This window comes from Arvicanthis niloticus, chromosome 9 (genome assembly GCF_011762505.2).
Source record: "Arvicanthis niloticus isolate mArvNil1 chromosome 9, mArvNil1.pat.X, whole genome shotgun sequence".
Lineage (NCBI taxonomy): Eukaryota > Metazoa > Chordata > Mammalia > Rodentia > Muridae > Arvicanthis > Arvicanthis niloticus.
The window spans coordinates 24,555,442-24,570,380 of NC_047666.1; the positions used below are offsets into that span (position 1 = coordinate 24,555,442).

The window sequence follows — 14,939 nt, forward strand, 5'->3', positions numbered from 1 at the left end:
GAAGACAACATGCACCTCAGAGACACAGTGCAAAGATCTCTAAGCTGGAACTGAACTGAATTGTCGATCTCTGAGGACTAGTATCCATGGTACCAGAAGGCACCATGCAAGCTTTCAAAAGAAGGAGGTAATTAACAGGCCTACCCAACTCTGACACCTATGAACCACATCAACAAACAGCATGGTATGATAACTTGGAGGGTGCAGTAGTGGCATACATGCCTTGATGATAACCAACAGCTCTCCGGTTGGCCTTAAGCAGTAGCCAGCAACTCTCTAATTAGACTTAAGTCACACTTAACGAAAGGGAAACCACATCTAGTGCTAGAAATCTTGCTAACTACTCAGTGCTAATGAAGTCATGGTTGTTGGAAGAAAATCTACAACCAGTACTTTTTATAAAACCAGCATAATCTCTAACAATATTCCGTAAACATTTGGCTTTATATCCATAGGTAAGTGTAGTCTTCATCTCTCATCAAGGAAACTTCTCTTTGTAACAGACTGAGACCAACACAGAAAACCACAATTGTCAACATGCAAAGTTGTAGAGCCCAGTCCCAGTGGATACATCTATAAAAACTCCCACACATAAGGCTCAGGGAACATTTAAGAAGGAGAGCAGGGAAGAAACATTGTAAGAGCCAGATGATGGGGACTTTGTTGTGAGCTTGTGTCTCATACTAACATCAGAAGCTGTACCCATAAAGTCTCACCAACGTGACAACCCAAATATCCCAATGAGGATAAAACCAGTGAACATGCCAAAGTGGACAGGGAAAATTCATGAAGCCTAAACCCTACACCAAGAACGACAACTGAGAAAAGCTAAGGGTGGAAGAAGTGGTCTTTAACAGAGAAAAGCACACAAATTGGAAGTCTGGTGCCAAATGGTCAACTTTGAAAACATGTATATAAGTAACATTTTACAGACTGAGCAGGTCATGCAATAACAATGAGAGAAAAAAGAGGCCATGATTTTGAAGGAGAACATGGAGGAATAGATGAGTGGGTTTGGAGGAAAGAAAGTAAAGAAAGTAAAGAAAGGTATGTTGTAATTACGTTATAATCTCAAAAACAAAAAATGAATTAAGTTTATTGCAATGGATATTTACTAAGAAATCTTACTATCCAAGTATAATAGAGATATAAATGAAAGTCTCCAGCTTCTTTTGGCAGTTCTCAGGATTGAGCATCTCGTGCATGGTACATAAGCATGCTGCCACACAGCTATTAGGCCAGCCTAGTTTACTCAGGCAGGGCCTCACTATGTTTTCAAAATGGCCTGGAACTCATTCTGGGGAGAAGAGGGGAAGCCCTGACTTGGAGATTCTCCTACTTCAATCATTCTAGTAACAGAGGTCATGTCTTTGCCATCAAGCCTTGTTGCTTTCAAGCAGTTTAGTTAGTAGTGTAACTTATTTACATGATAAACATACCCTAATAAAGTATACACTTTAAGTAAAAATAATGACAATCAGTTAAATATAAAACATAATTTAAAAAGTGCTTTACACATGATAGTCCCTAAGTCATTCAAAAAAAACTTCAATGCTAATATTTTATAGATGACTTGGCTATTCATTTTTTATCCAAAAAAATTTAAACAGGCCAACTTGATTCTTTTAAGTCTGCAAGGAATAATAATAACAATTCCATAATGGAAGCAATCAATGGAAAGTAATGAAAATAAGACAAAAACTATCATTCGTTGACTACATTTAAGTAAATATTAATAAAAAATTTTAAACTAAAAATGTGACACTCAATAAGATTATCATGTTAAGCAAAATAAAATGAACTTAGAAAAGAATAAGTGTTTTCTCTCACACATAGCATTCAGACTTTAAAGCATACACATAGGTAAGATGAAAATTAGCAGGGGCCCTTTGAGAAAGAAGGCACCAGTGAAGGGAGTTAGGGACAAAAGAGGGAAATGAGAGGCTGAATATGAACAAAGTACAGAAAAACGTATTGAATATGTTCTAGGAAAAATGCCATAAAGAGTGCTATCAATTTCTACAATGAATAGAAGAAAAAGAAATGAAAAAATAAGTAAGTAAAATCTTTTGTTGATCTCAAAAGACTGTCTCAGACACAGTAGAATCTGCTTACTATTTGGGCTCTGAGTCAGCCCAACACTCCTTTTTCATTCCTGGATGGAGTCTCCTATCATTAAGAAATCAAAACTAGTGATTTTTTTTTAAAAAAGAAAATATATTTAAAATGTAAATTACTTTTGTGCAGCTTCAATTTCTTTAAATCAGGGATAAATGGACATTAACGCTGTATAATGTTCTGAAAATCACATAGCTATTAAGTGAATAAGCACATTTCAAACATCAAAAACTTGCCTCATTTCGCCAACTTGAATATTCCTTACCTCTTCATCGTCTTCCTCGTCTTCCACATCCAGAATTCCTGAATCCTGTTCAGACTTTGGGCTTGTGCTCTCCACCTCTGCATCAAAGATTGTATACACATCTTTCTTAGATTTTCTCTTGCTACCTATTCTAGGCTGTTGCAAGACAATATTATCCAGGTTTCTTTGCTGCTGGGCCTAGAATATAAAGAAAATACAGAAAATACTGAAAAATAGAAGAAAAGATCTCCAAGTTTCCAATAAACTAACTTTGAGCAAATCAATATCTGTAATTATAGGGAAAGAAAGATTTCTTAATATGTAAACTTTTAGACCTAAGTAAAATTAAACATAGTAATGCATACATGTCGTTTGGAATAGTCTTGTGTAGCCCAGGCTGGCTTCAAATTTGTTATGGCATGTAGGGATGACTTGAATCCTATTCCTCCTATCTCCACTCTCAAGTGCTGAGATTCCAGGTCTACACCTGCAAATTTGGTTTAATATACACTTCTCTGCCCTGAAGCCATCCTGTATTAGCTCTTTTTAAAGTCAATACAGAAAAAAGATAATTCACTGACATTATCACAGGTCTTTTTAAGAATTTGCTAAACCAGTAACAACTCTACCCATTCCATATTTACCTACATAGCCAAGAGTGTGGTACAGATGTCTAGTGGTTATCTCTTACAAAGAAAAGCAATATTAAAACAAAAATGATAGAAGATAGGACAGTCACTTGGAATTAACTGTGATAAATTTAAGTATAGGAGATTTTTTAAAAACCAGATTTTTGAATATGAAACCAATAAAATGTAATCAAGATAATAAATTATCTTAAAACACATTTTCTTCGGAAGTATTCTGGACTAGCAAAGGTAGCCTATGGGAAGGGATTTTAAAAGACTTACTCTTCAGATTTTAAAATAAACTACCTAGCAAAGTTAATTAAGAGAATGCCCCTTCCAGAGTCAACAATAAAACCTCTAACCACAAAATGCAGCTACAAGTCAACTTAATCACTCTCAGAAGACTGAGGCAATAATACAAAGGGTTTGCTCCAAGTCACACCAATGAGCAGTAAGTAGAAGCTCAAAGTATGATCTCCTAAGTTACAGTCATCCTTCACTATACCAACAGCCTAAGAACTGGGCAAATATTTTTCAAAATAAGAGTTCTGTGGCCATATCAACAGACATAATGCATTTTGTATATCCTTGAGAAGCAGAGACAGGAGATCACTGGAGCAATATGGCAAGTGAGATTAGCCAAGTCAGCAAGCTCTAGGTTCAAGTGAGAAACTCTGATTCAATAAATGCAGTGGAGAATAATCAAGGAAGAAACCCAACATCAATGAAGGGCCTCCACAGGCACATGTAAACATACATACATATTACACATGAAAAAAAAAAGTAAAAGAGAAAGAAAAAAACTTGTAATGACACTATCCTTAAGAAATTTGGGTAGCTAGGTGGTGGTGGCACATGCCTTTTTTCTCAGCAGTTGGGAGGCAAGGGCAAACGGGTCTCAGTGAATTCAAAGCCAGCCTTGTCAACAAAGCAAGTTCCAGGACAGCCAGGTCTACACAGAGAAACCTGGAAAGATAGAGACAGAGATAGAGATGATAGAGACAGAGACAGAGATAGAAGGAGGGAGAGAAGGAAGGGAAGAGGCAGAGGGAGAGCAAGAAAGAAGGAGGAGAAGGAAGAGGAGGAGGAGGAGAAGAAGAAACAGTAACAACTTGGATAATCTGTTTAAGCTCATAATGTTCCAGAAACATTTCTCCATGAAACTTAAGCCTATCTGTACCATGCCAAGGTACAAGATTTGAACTCATGACTTCCTATAAATCAATATATTTCTCTTCAATGCCAAGATGAAATTAGTTCATGAGAAAATAAGTGTCACTGAATCTAAATGAGATTAAGGAATTCAAGATAAATCTTCATATTAGAAGTTAGTTAAGGCACTGGTCAAGTGAAACAACTGTAACAGGCCAGAAAAACTTGAACTATGTGAGCTAGTTTCAACCAAAACAAAGTAAAAAAGGAATCTACATTCCAGAGATTTGAATCAATGCACAAACTTGTTTCTCTGCATATTATCATCCATTGACATTCTGGGTTCACTTACATCAAATCCATGGCTTCAGTAACAAACTAAGCTAGAGCAAGCATTCACAAACAATTCAGGTCTATACAAAAGACAAGCATTCATGATCTCAGGTTAAGTACAGCATTCTTTGTACACCTCTCAGTGAAACAGCACTGCACCTACTGCAGACCACACACCAAGGACCAATGACTCAGGAGGCAAAAGGAATCAGGATCTCCCACGCTTTCCTATTCCAAAAAGCAGATTTTCAATTGCAAAGTGACTGCTTGTTCCCTTCTTTTTCTACTTTCTTTCAGAACACCAAAGCCAAAGATGTTCATAAGTATGTCTTGGCATCAAATCCAGAGAAAATTAGTGTTCTTTCACAATCAAACACTGCCAGCTTAGCAGAAGCAATCCAGAGGAGTCATATTAGATATTAACATTGACATAAGACCATACAAATCAAAAAAGTACCTAGGGAAGTAACTTTAGGTTTTCTATAAATTTTTATAGATTATAAAAATTATATAGATTCATATCTTATAATTTTTATACGATTCTGTTTTGGTTTTGTTTTGGGTGTTGTTTCTATTGTTGACATATAATTTTTCTACCAACTTTTCTACCAATTTCTACTACAAGGCAGTCTGGACCATTCACTATGTTGAAGTAGTAAGCCCTTGTCTAGAAATCACAGGGTTTTGTGTTGTATTCTAAAGCCCTGGAGCCTGTGCTCAAGCAATCACAACTTCTCCACATCTGTAAAGGGCTCACCACAGAAACAAGCCCAGGTGAAAACACAAAATTTCATGTGGAACGATCACATAAATACTCAGATATTACCATTATGGATATGTATTCAAATCATCATCCTTCAAAATAAGAAACGAGAAGGAGACGGCACTGTGAGAAAGGTAGTGCAAATCACAGAGTAGCAGTGAGCCCTGAACAATCATGTGTTCACTTCCTTCCTGCTCATTCTTTCAGGAAAAAGTTTCATTTATTTTATCATTCATATCTATTCTTCTTTGAGAATTTCTCAGTTCCTGTTCACTATATATGCAGACTTCTTCATGCAAATTAAGAGTGAAGAGTAAAGGAGTACAGGATCAAACTCCAAAAACTACTTACTTATATTCTACATAACAGAAGTATCAGTAGTCCCTTCAACTTGAGTCAGACCACATCCTAAAACACTAGGGACATTTCTACTTGCAAACTCACATTATATTTCTAACTGATAATATGGCTGAAGCCAATGTTTCCTCCAAAACCCAAGCAAGTTTTCCCTATAGAAAGCCTCTGTAACCAGGCATGGCAGCACACCTGTAATCACAGCACTTGGAAAATGAAAATAGGAGGACTGAAGTAAGTTCAAGGCTGGGCTAGTGAACAGGAACACTTGGTGGTAGAGGTGATGAATTGCCTTATGTTGGAATCAACATGATACCAGAAAATACCAAACATATATGAAACTGGAGATGTGCTTCTGGGTCGTGGAGCAGTAAAAGAGAATGTAAGACTCTGTCTTTTAAATAAAAATAAGTAAAAGAGAAAGAACAATAATAGAAAGAGAGGAGGGCAGAGAAGGAGGGAGGGAGGGAGGAACAGAGGGAAACAAATGTCCCTTATATGTAACTCAAATGGTACTTTCTGTAGTACTGCTTTCAATCAGACATGTGTCTAATGCCTACTTGTATACCATTTGAAACAGTTGCAATGCTGAAGATGCAAAGGAGACATGGAGAGTAAACAGAGAATGACAAGGTCAGCTTTGTAATACAGAGGGTGGTCACTGTGGGCAAACAGACTAAAAGCAGGAAAAGTAACACAGATCATTGTAACAACCCAAATAACAATGATGAGACCCAAGTATGAGAGCAATACACACTGGAGACGTGCATTTGTTGATGATCAATCGATTTGATGATCTGCAAGCTGAACATGAACGAGAGGGAAAGAAATGGAGAATAACTCAAAGTATTCTGGTCTTAATAGCTAGACAGTGAAGCTACCTTCAGGACAGAGACCACGAAAATTATGGGCTAAATGAAGAATCATTAAGGTGACATCATAAACCTGCTGGATATGCAGGTAAAAATGGCATAAAAACACTAAACGGTGCTTCTCAAATTGGAAATAAGAAATGTTTTCCCACTGTAGGAACCCTCAGTCCAGACACCTACCACACACACAGTACAGGTGAGATACATGTTTACTGCAAGAATGTAGTAGATGACAAATGGAGTCTGTATGAGAATGTGATCTGCCCCTAAAATTAAAGGATAACCTACTAGAAAGTGTCAGGGGGTTGTATACATAGCTATAGCATTACCTGATGTGAACTGTCACTGTCAACTGTCAGCGTGCCTATGAAGCATCCTATGTACACCATTAAGTGAAGGCTTCTTGTGGAATGCAAGTCTCAGCTCCCAAGACACCTTGCAATAAGATCCAAAGTTCAAAAGGAAGACTCAAAACCCAAAGGCAGCTGCATTTATCAGCACAATACTGACCTCTAGTGGTTCACAGTACACACAAATGACCTCAGAAATTATGAGAAAGGAGTGCAAAGGTTGAGTAATAAATGAAAAAAAAAAAGGAGGTGGGATTTTTCAAATTTTTGTGATATAAGAAGCCTTAAGTCCAAACCTTTTACTGATTCCATGACAAAAGCAAGTTTTCTTTGCTTCTCCTGCAGTAGTCTCATCTAGTAACAACCAACAATCAAATATACCTAGTAGTGCCAGCAAGATTGAACAAGATAGTTCAAATGGAAGACTTTGAACTGAAACAAAACAAAATATCCTAGCTGCCTTCCTCTAAAAATGACAGGAACCTACACCACTGACTACTGTGGAAGCATGAGCTTCCTAGCAATGCTCAGATGCAGTCACTGGAGCACCTGCGGCTGCTTCACATTCGAACACCAGCACTGCATCAGTACCAGCAGCAAGCACAATGCATAAACACAAGACACTACTGCCAACCCTCTAAGTCTCATCCTTCATTTTGGCTTCATCGGAAATCTGGACTACAAATCCAGAAGAAAATGAACATAACCTCAGGGACTCAGAAGACCTTCAACTGGCAACCATAGGGCTTTTCTAACACCATAAGAAATAAATTAGCACTCACAAAACACAACCTATAAGTGAGGCAACTCTCACTCGGAACAGATAAAGATGTCCCTGATTTGTTGCTGTCATAGGTGGTTCCACAAAGCTTCTCAGAAAGCCAGACAAACTAAGGATCCAGACCTCCTAGAGAACTAGACCTTATACTGATTCCTATGCTCTCTTTTCAGTCCTAACCTTTATTCCTGACTCTCTAGATCTTATTGCTGGATGATCAATCCCATATTAGCCCCCATCATTCCGTCAAAGAAATAAATACTAAAATGGGAATTTTAGCTTATTCTGAGTCTAAAGCCTAAAGGACAGGTAATGCACAAAGAAATAGAAAAATCAAGATATTAAGACTCCAAATACTACCATGAAAGGGCTGCAAAGCAACTGCGAGTTTCAGCCAGGAGTTCCCAGCTCTCACAGCACTTCATCCAGACACTTCATCTGGAATTTGGTATCTCCAATGTCATAGTCAGACAAAAAGAGGGAAAAATAGAACAGTGATCAAAAGAGAGAAAAAGTTGTTGCAAGATCACAAAAAGCTACTTCCAAAGACTCTGCCCAGAAGTATGTTATTTATGTCATATCTACAGTCATTTTTTGTAAGGATTCATGGATTACAAAGGATGCCCATCCATATGAAAAAAAAGTATTATAATGCTTTGGCACTGTTCTCTTTATATTAAGAAAAGTACTCACTATCCACTTTACAATTAGTCACTAAACATCAAAAAAGACATTAATGGATGCAAAGGTAATGCAGAGAGTAGGGAACATACCTGTAATTCGTGCACCTTAAAGGGATTAACAACCACAATCTAAGAAAGACTCGGCCATAAAAAAAAAAAAACAATAAAAATTAATAAAAAACTTGGATAAAAATTCTCTAAACAAGCATGTGAAAGATGCTCAAATCACTACTTATGTTGGGTAATCTTGACTAACAGCTTGATTGAATTAAGAGGTGATTAAAAGACTAGTACAGAAAACATCTAGGGGTGTATCTGACAGTATTTCCAAAGAAGACTAAATCCTAAGAGCTCTTCCCTAATAAATGGATTTATGCCTAGATAAATTCATTATGTGATGAAGGTGAAAAAGAAGATTTGGGGCCTGCTGGAGGACAACCTAAGTCACTGAGGCATATTCTCAGAAGCTAAATACCAAATAGTCAACCTCAGCCCAGTACTTTTTCTGCTTCCTAGACACCGTTGTGAAAAATCTCTGCTCCTCCATATCAACCCCACAATAAAGAGCAGAAAACCCTAAAACCAGGAGCCAAAATGAATAATTTCTGTTTTAAATGGTTATTATCAGGCACTATGTCACATCACTGAGAAAAATAATCAATATAACAATCACTGCAGAAATATAAACCAAAGCTGCAAAGAGGTATCATCTCTTACCCATTATCAAGAATAAAAACGATAAGTGTTGGCAAGACAGTGAGTAAAGTGCTGTCAGTCCGGTGAGAAAGTGAAATGCACGCACTGTGGAGAACAGCACTGTTGCCCTCAAAACACGGACCAGCAGAAAGAGGTACAAAAAAGAACTTACCAGTATTACAGACATACTTCAAAAGCCAAGAAATAAAGATGACAGTAATATTCATTAAAGAAGTATGATATGTAACTACAATAATGTTATGATACCTTAAAAAATAAGGAAATCTTCTGGTATAATATAATAGCAAATTACAAGGCAACAACAACACAGTTCAAAGAGAATGAAGAAGCACAGCAAGCCCAGAACTGAATACAGCAGAAATGTTGGCTGGAAACATTTTAAACCTATGACTACTGTGTTAAGAGCTTTAACAGCAAAGCACGTAACAAACATGAACAGAAAGCTAGAGTAAGCAGACAGAAGAAAATTCTAAAAAATAATCAAAGAAGAAATGCCAGAGATCAAAAAATCAGGGCAAAGAAGAATGCCTTTGATGGACTCCTTAGCAGACAGTACACAAGCAGAGGACAAGATCTCTGAGCCTGAGATAGAAAAACAAAAATTTTAAAACCAAAAGGCAAACAGAAAACAATACACACACGCACGCATACACACACACACACACACACACACACACACATCCAAATATCCAAAAAGAAAACATCAAGATCTGGAAGGCAAGAACAAAAGATAAAACCCATGTGATAGGAATAGCAAGGAAAGGGAGAGTAGGGAAAGCACAAGCAATCGAAAGGTGTGACTGAGTTTCCACAGACTGATGCCCCACACCAAACCACACATTCAAGAACACCAAACTCCATATCATTAAACAGGTAATATAAAGTTGAAACCACCACACTTAAGCATTACCCTTCAAAAAAGTCAAAAATAAAAACTCAAGGCAGAGCCCAGAGTAAACAAAACATAATATCTATAGAGAACAAAAATAACAATCACACTTGCTTTCTCATTATGGGGGCTCTGTGTGTGAAATGTGACATGCAACTTTCTGTAGCAAACTGAAAAGAATTCTGAAAAGTTGTTGCAGGAGCAATGAGCCACCAGCAATGTCCTCATGTCCTCTACCCTCTTCACCTCCTCATACATTCACATAAAAAATGATATATCATATCTACATACCTTACTAGACACAAGGCATTGAATGAAAAAAAATGATGTGAAAGAAAGCCATATTGTGATTTGAACATTCTGTTTCACATAAAGGCTTCTGTAAGAAGTCCAATGACAGGAAGAAATTCCAAGACCACATCAAAGTGAAGAACAATAATCTAAGCTGCCCTCTGACAAGGGGAGAATGATGAAGAAGAAGAAAAAAAAAAAGCTTTTTGAGAGAGAAAGCATGCACCTTTAGTGTGGCTGACTAGAAAGTCCAGGACACATGTATCTGAGAATTACCTTGACAGTGGGCATGATGCTGGGATTCAAACAAAGTTAAGGAATATGCCACCTGCCATGTAAGTTGCTACTGAAACCAAAGATAGGAAATTCAATGCATAAAAAGCAACTTCTGTGGAGAAAAATGTAATCATGGCTCAGTCTTCCACTGTAAAAGCTACTGATAAATCAAGTCTACAAATACACACACACCACAGATAACATTATAGCTTGTAAATATGAGAAGAAAAGTGATGAAAACACAAAACTTCCATCCACATTCTAACACATAGTGTTTAGAGAAAGGTTCTAATGATATTCAACCTGCACTAAAGAAATACCAATGAGAAAACAATGTGAACCACTATGCTAGGCTTCACTCCACCTCCTGGAACAGCTCAAGTAAAAAAGAAAATACTGTGAAAGATAAGAATTCCAAAGTTTGAATTTGATCACATTCACAATTTCTACCAAAGATTCAAAAGGTCAAACCCAAGTGTAATAGCACACACCTGTAATGCCAGTGCTTGAAAAGCAGAGGGGTAGAATCATCACATCAAAGTAAGACTTCGCTACATACATCTGTTTTTAAAAAAAAAATCTGGAAAGATGGCTCCGCAGTTAAAAGCACTGACTGTTCTTCCAGGGGACGTGGGTTCAATTCCCAGCACCCACATGGCAGCTCATACCTGTCTATAACTCCAGTTTTATGGGATCTGACACCTTCACATAGACATACATTCAGGCAAAACACCAGTGAACATAATGAACATAAAATAAATCACTCATTCATTTCTGACTTCACTCTATGATAGTACCTAGCACCAAGTGACACAGAACAAGACACATACAAAAGCTCCTCCACAATCCAGGGTTTCCTTGTTTTATCGATAGCTTCGGCTAACACTGAAGGTCTGCTGCCCTCAAGCCACTCATGGACAACACATGCTTGGACAGAAGAACATCATGACACAGAGATAAAATCTCTACAACCTCCAAAATTTTAGGCAGCCATGGAAAATGTAATACCATCTTTGCAATGTAGTCAACCTATGAAAAGCCTAGTAGAATGACCAAAATGAATAAAATGTCTGATCCAAATTTCCCACAAAAATTGAAATTTGATGAATAACAGGAGACATCTAGAAAAACTATCAAAGAACATGGGAGACCTATATGTAGTATCCACTCCTTGTAAAAAGTAGCACAGGAAAAAAGAACAGCAAAAAAGTATGAGGCTGATCTGAAACATCGGGCTTTACAAATAAGGTCTAACTTATAAAAGAATGAATAAGGCTGCTGACACAAATATCTCATAAAAATTAAAGGGTAGACTGAAAGGTTCAATCAAAATAAAGTCACTGAAATTTCCGTTTGAATTGCCTGTCTATAAATGTGATTTTTAAATGCCTTACTGTTACACAGGAAAAAAGAAAAAAAAGAAAAAAGAAACTAGTAAAACCTGTTTCAAAAAGAAAACCAAATTAGTTTATTGTCCTCTTGGGAGTCTGAAGTAATTACAAACAGCTAAAGAGCAACCATTCTACCTGACTGCTTACTGCACATTTTCTGTTGTGATGCTTTCTGAGTCCTTCCTTTGCATGAACTCAGACAGAACTTTAAGACACTGATTGCAATATCTACTTGAATGGTGTCATATTCTTCAAAAATAATGTTAGAAAAATGCAGGCTTTTCATACAAAGAAAAGAACTAAACTAATAAAACATGACAGCAAGAATGGCTTGAGGCCAGAGACCCATTTGAAACTTATAAAATCTCTCTAAGATCAGAAGGACATATGTTTTCTTCTTGCTAGGTGTAAAACTATACAGTCACACAAGCTTCTGTTTCCAGTTTTAACTTAAAGCCAGGTGTTGCACAATATGTTGAGGGCTTCTATTCATCCTCTAACTAAAACTTAATTTTGTTATCACAGCAGGCATCTAGACTACCAAGAATGACCAAATTTACACTCCTAAGTGTATACAGAATAGGGCCTGTAAATAATTTTGACTCCAGAACTATCATAATGTAGTAAATAAAAGTGGAAGATAAAAGTAGGAATGAGAAGTATCACCTAGTTAAGAATTAAATTATACAACATCAATATCAAGAAGTATTATTCAATTTATTTAAAAACTCAAGTTTTGAAACAGTATGAAGAAATATACTTCTGTTAACTTTTTAAAACCAAAATATAATTTATATATTTATATATATATATATATATATATATCATGTGATCAAATTTTAATTAAGTAAATAAATATGAGCATAAGGAATTGTAAAGAATGTCTACATAATTTAGATTTTAAAAAATAAACAAAATATCAGTAATCTTTAAGATACCAGACAAAATTTACAAGATGGTAAAAACTCAGCAGGGAATGTTCAAAACTGCTTGCTACAAAAGCAAAAAGGACCTGTGTTGATAGCCTTTCTTTTTTTCTTTTTCTCTTTCTTTTTTCCTTTTTTAGTTTGTAGCTTATTTGCCAACATAAGGAGTGGCTAAATGCCTCACTTGGGAACAAGAAAAATCTAAAAAACAAAAAGTCAACTTCTAACAAATGGGAATGGACTTGGTAGAGCCCTGATTTGGGGTGAGAAGTAACAACAACTGAAAGGAACAGCAGGACAAGTCTGGACCATGAAGGACTGATGCTAAGGAGAGGTCAGGTTAAACTGATCATAGAGAGCCAGCACCCTCCAGCATCCTACTGTTGTATCAAGCCTAAAAAATATGAACCTAAGAGCTGAGGATACATCTCAGTGCTATAACATATGTGAGACCCTAAATCCAATTTCAAGAACTGCAAAACATATTTAAAATGCTACTTTTCCAAGAATATACATCATAATCTTAGATTTTTAAAAGGATCCTAAACACAATTTTGAAATGCCATTATGTTATGATTTTAAAAAACAAGCAAACAACCTACCTACCTGGTCATCATCTCTAGCAGCTGGCACAAAATTTTTATATCCCTTGTAACTTCCTGAATGATGAAGGCAACAGTCTCGTCTTTTATTATAGTGTTTTACCCCTAGTTCCTGGCATAGAGTGCCTTAAAACCCTTTGGATTAATAAGTCAGGTGTTACAGCACACTCCTGTAATTCTAGCACTTGGAAAGCTGAAACAGGAGGATGGAGAGTTTAAGGCGAACCTTAATCTGACCAGGAAGAATCCAAGGTTAGCCTAGACTATATAGCAAAACCATTCCTCCAAAAATTAAAACTAGGGGCTGGAGAGGAAATTCCATGAATAGGAATGTTTGCAGTGCAAGCATGAGGACCTGAGACCCAGCAATACTTCTGCAGAAACTGGAAAATTCATTTAAAAATATATACAGATGCAAAATGTATTAAAGAAACAAACAATTTTGCACAAGAATAAAGCAGGAGCTTCCACACAACTTGATTTTGAAACTCACTATAAAAGTCCAGAAGACTATATACTATATGCTGTTGTGATAGGCAAGCATGTAGTCAGAGAAAATAAAACAGTACAGAGAAAGAACAAACATATACAGCCAATAAGCACATAAAGACCTTCAAACTTATTAATAATAATTTTATTCAAGAGAGCTCTGACAGATACCACATAACCAAGAATCAAGATTGGCAACACGGGTCTTGTGTAACCTTGACATGATGCACTAAGTAAGACACATTAGTCTGTGTCCATCCTAACCATGTATAACCTCAATCCAACTTTCATACGAGCTTCATACAAATCCAAACTAGGGCTTCTCCAAGCAACGGGTTGGAATCAAGGTCATAGAAGAAAGGGTAGACTCTGAAGGATAGACTCGGACTGGAGAATCCTAGACTATAACAACTACATGTATCACTGGGTCCTCAACTAGATCCTGGAATATAAGACAGATATCAGTGGCAAAACTGAGAAAATCTAAATAATTTCTAGCACTAACTAAAACATTTCTATAAGGGTTATCTCTTAGATTTTTACAAATGTAAATGTTCCATGGTCCCTGAAGAAGAAAAGAAGCACGAAAAACAACTACATTATTTGTGTGATTGTTGTGTAATTTTTAAATTATGACCAGATCTTTTTCATGACACCATCTAGGTGGCTGGCTGTGTAAAGATGAAGCTGTGTATCTTTTGGCTTGGCCAGTAGATACCAAAAATGGATTGATATAGATGATGAAGACAAGTTTCATACTTTCTATGAGAAACATATGGCCACAGAAGTAGTAGCTGATGCTCTGGGTGAAGAGTGAAAGGGTTATGCTGTCTGAATCAATAGCAGGCATGTAGAAGGATTATGTTCTGAATGGATGGTGGGAATGTCAGATAAGGTTTTCCCATGAAGTGAGGTGTCTTGAGACCCATGCCCAAGTGCACCTGCTGTTCAATAAAGGGCCTTCATTATGAAGAAGAACTGTAGAGATTAAGCCCAAGACTGCAGATGCACTGTGGATGTCCATCTAAGGTTTTTTTGACATAGTCATTGCAAAAAAAGAGAAAAGAATATTCCTAGACTGA

General features: G+C 36.7%; 1 protein-coding gene across 2 annotated transcripts in view; it reads right to left on the reverse strand.

The window, feature by feature from the left end:
- Positions 1 to 14,939, reverse strand: part of Exoc6b (exocyst complex component 6B) — a 466,935-nt gene that overhangs the window by 293,747 nt on the left and 158,249 nt on the right. For both annotated transcript variants that reach the window (XM_076940004.1, XM_034511676.2), the window contains exon 7: positions 2,384 to 2,560. In XM_076940004.1, coding sequence (XP_076796119.1) covers positions 2,384 to 2,560 — 177 coding nt within the window. The remainder of the gene's footprint in view (positions 1 to 2,383; positions 2,561 to 14,939) is intronic.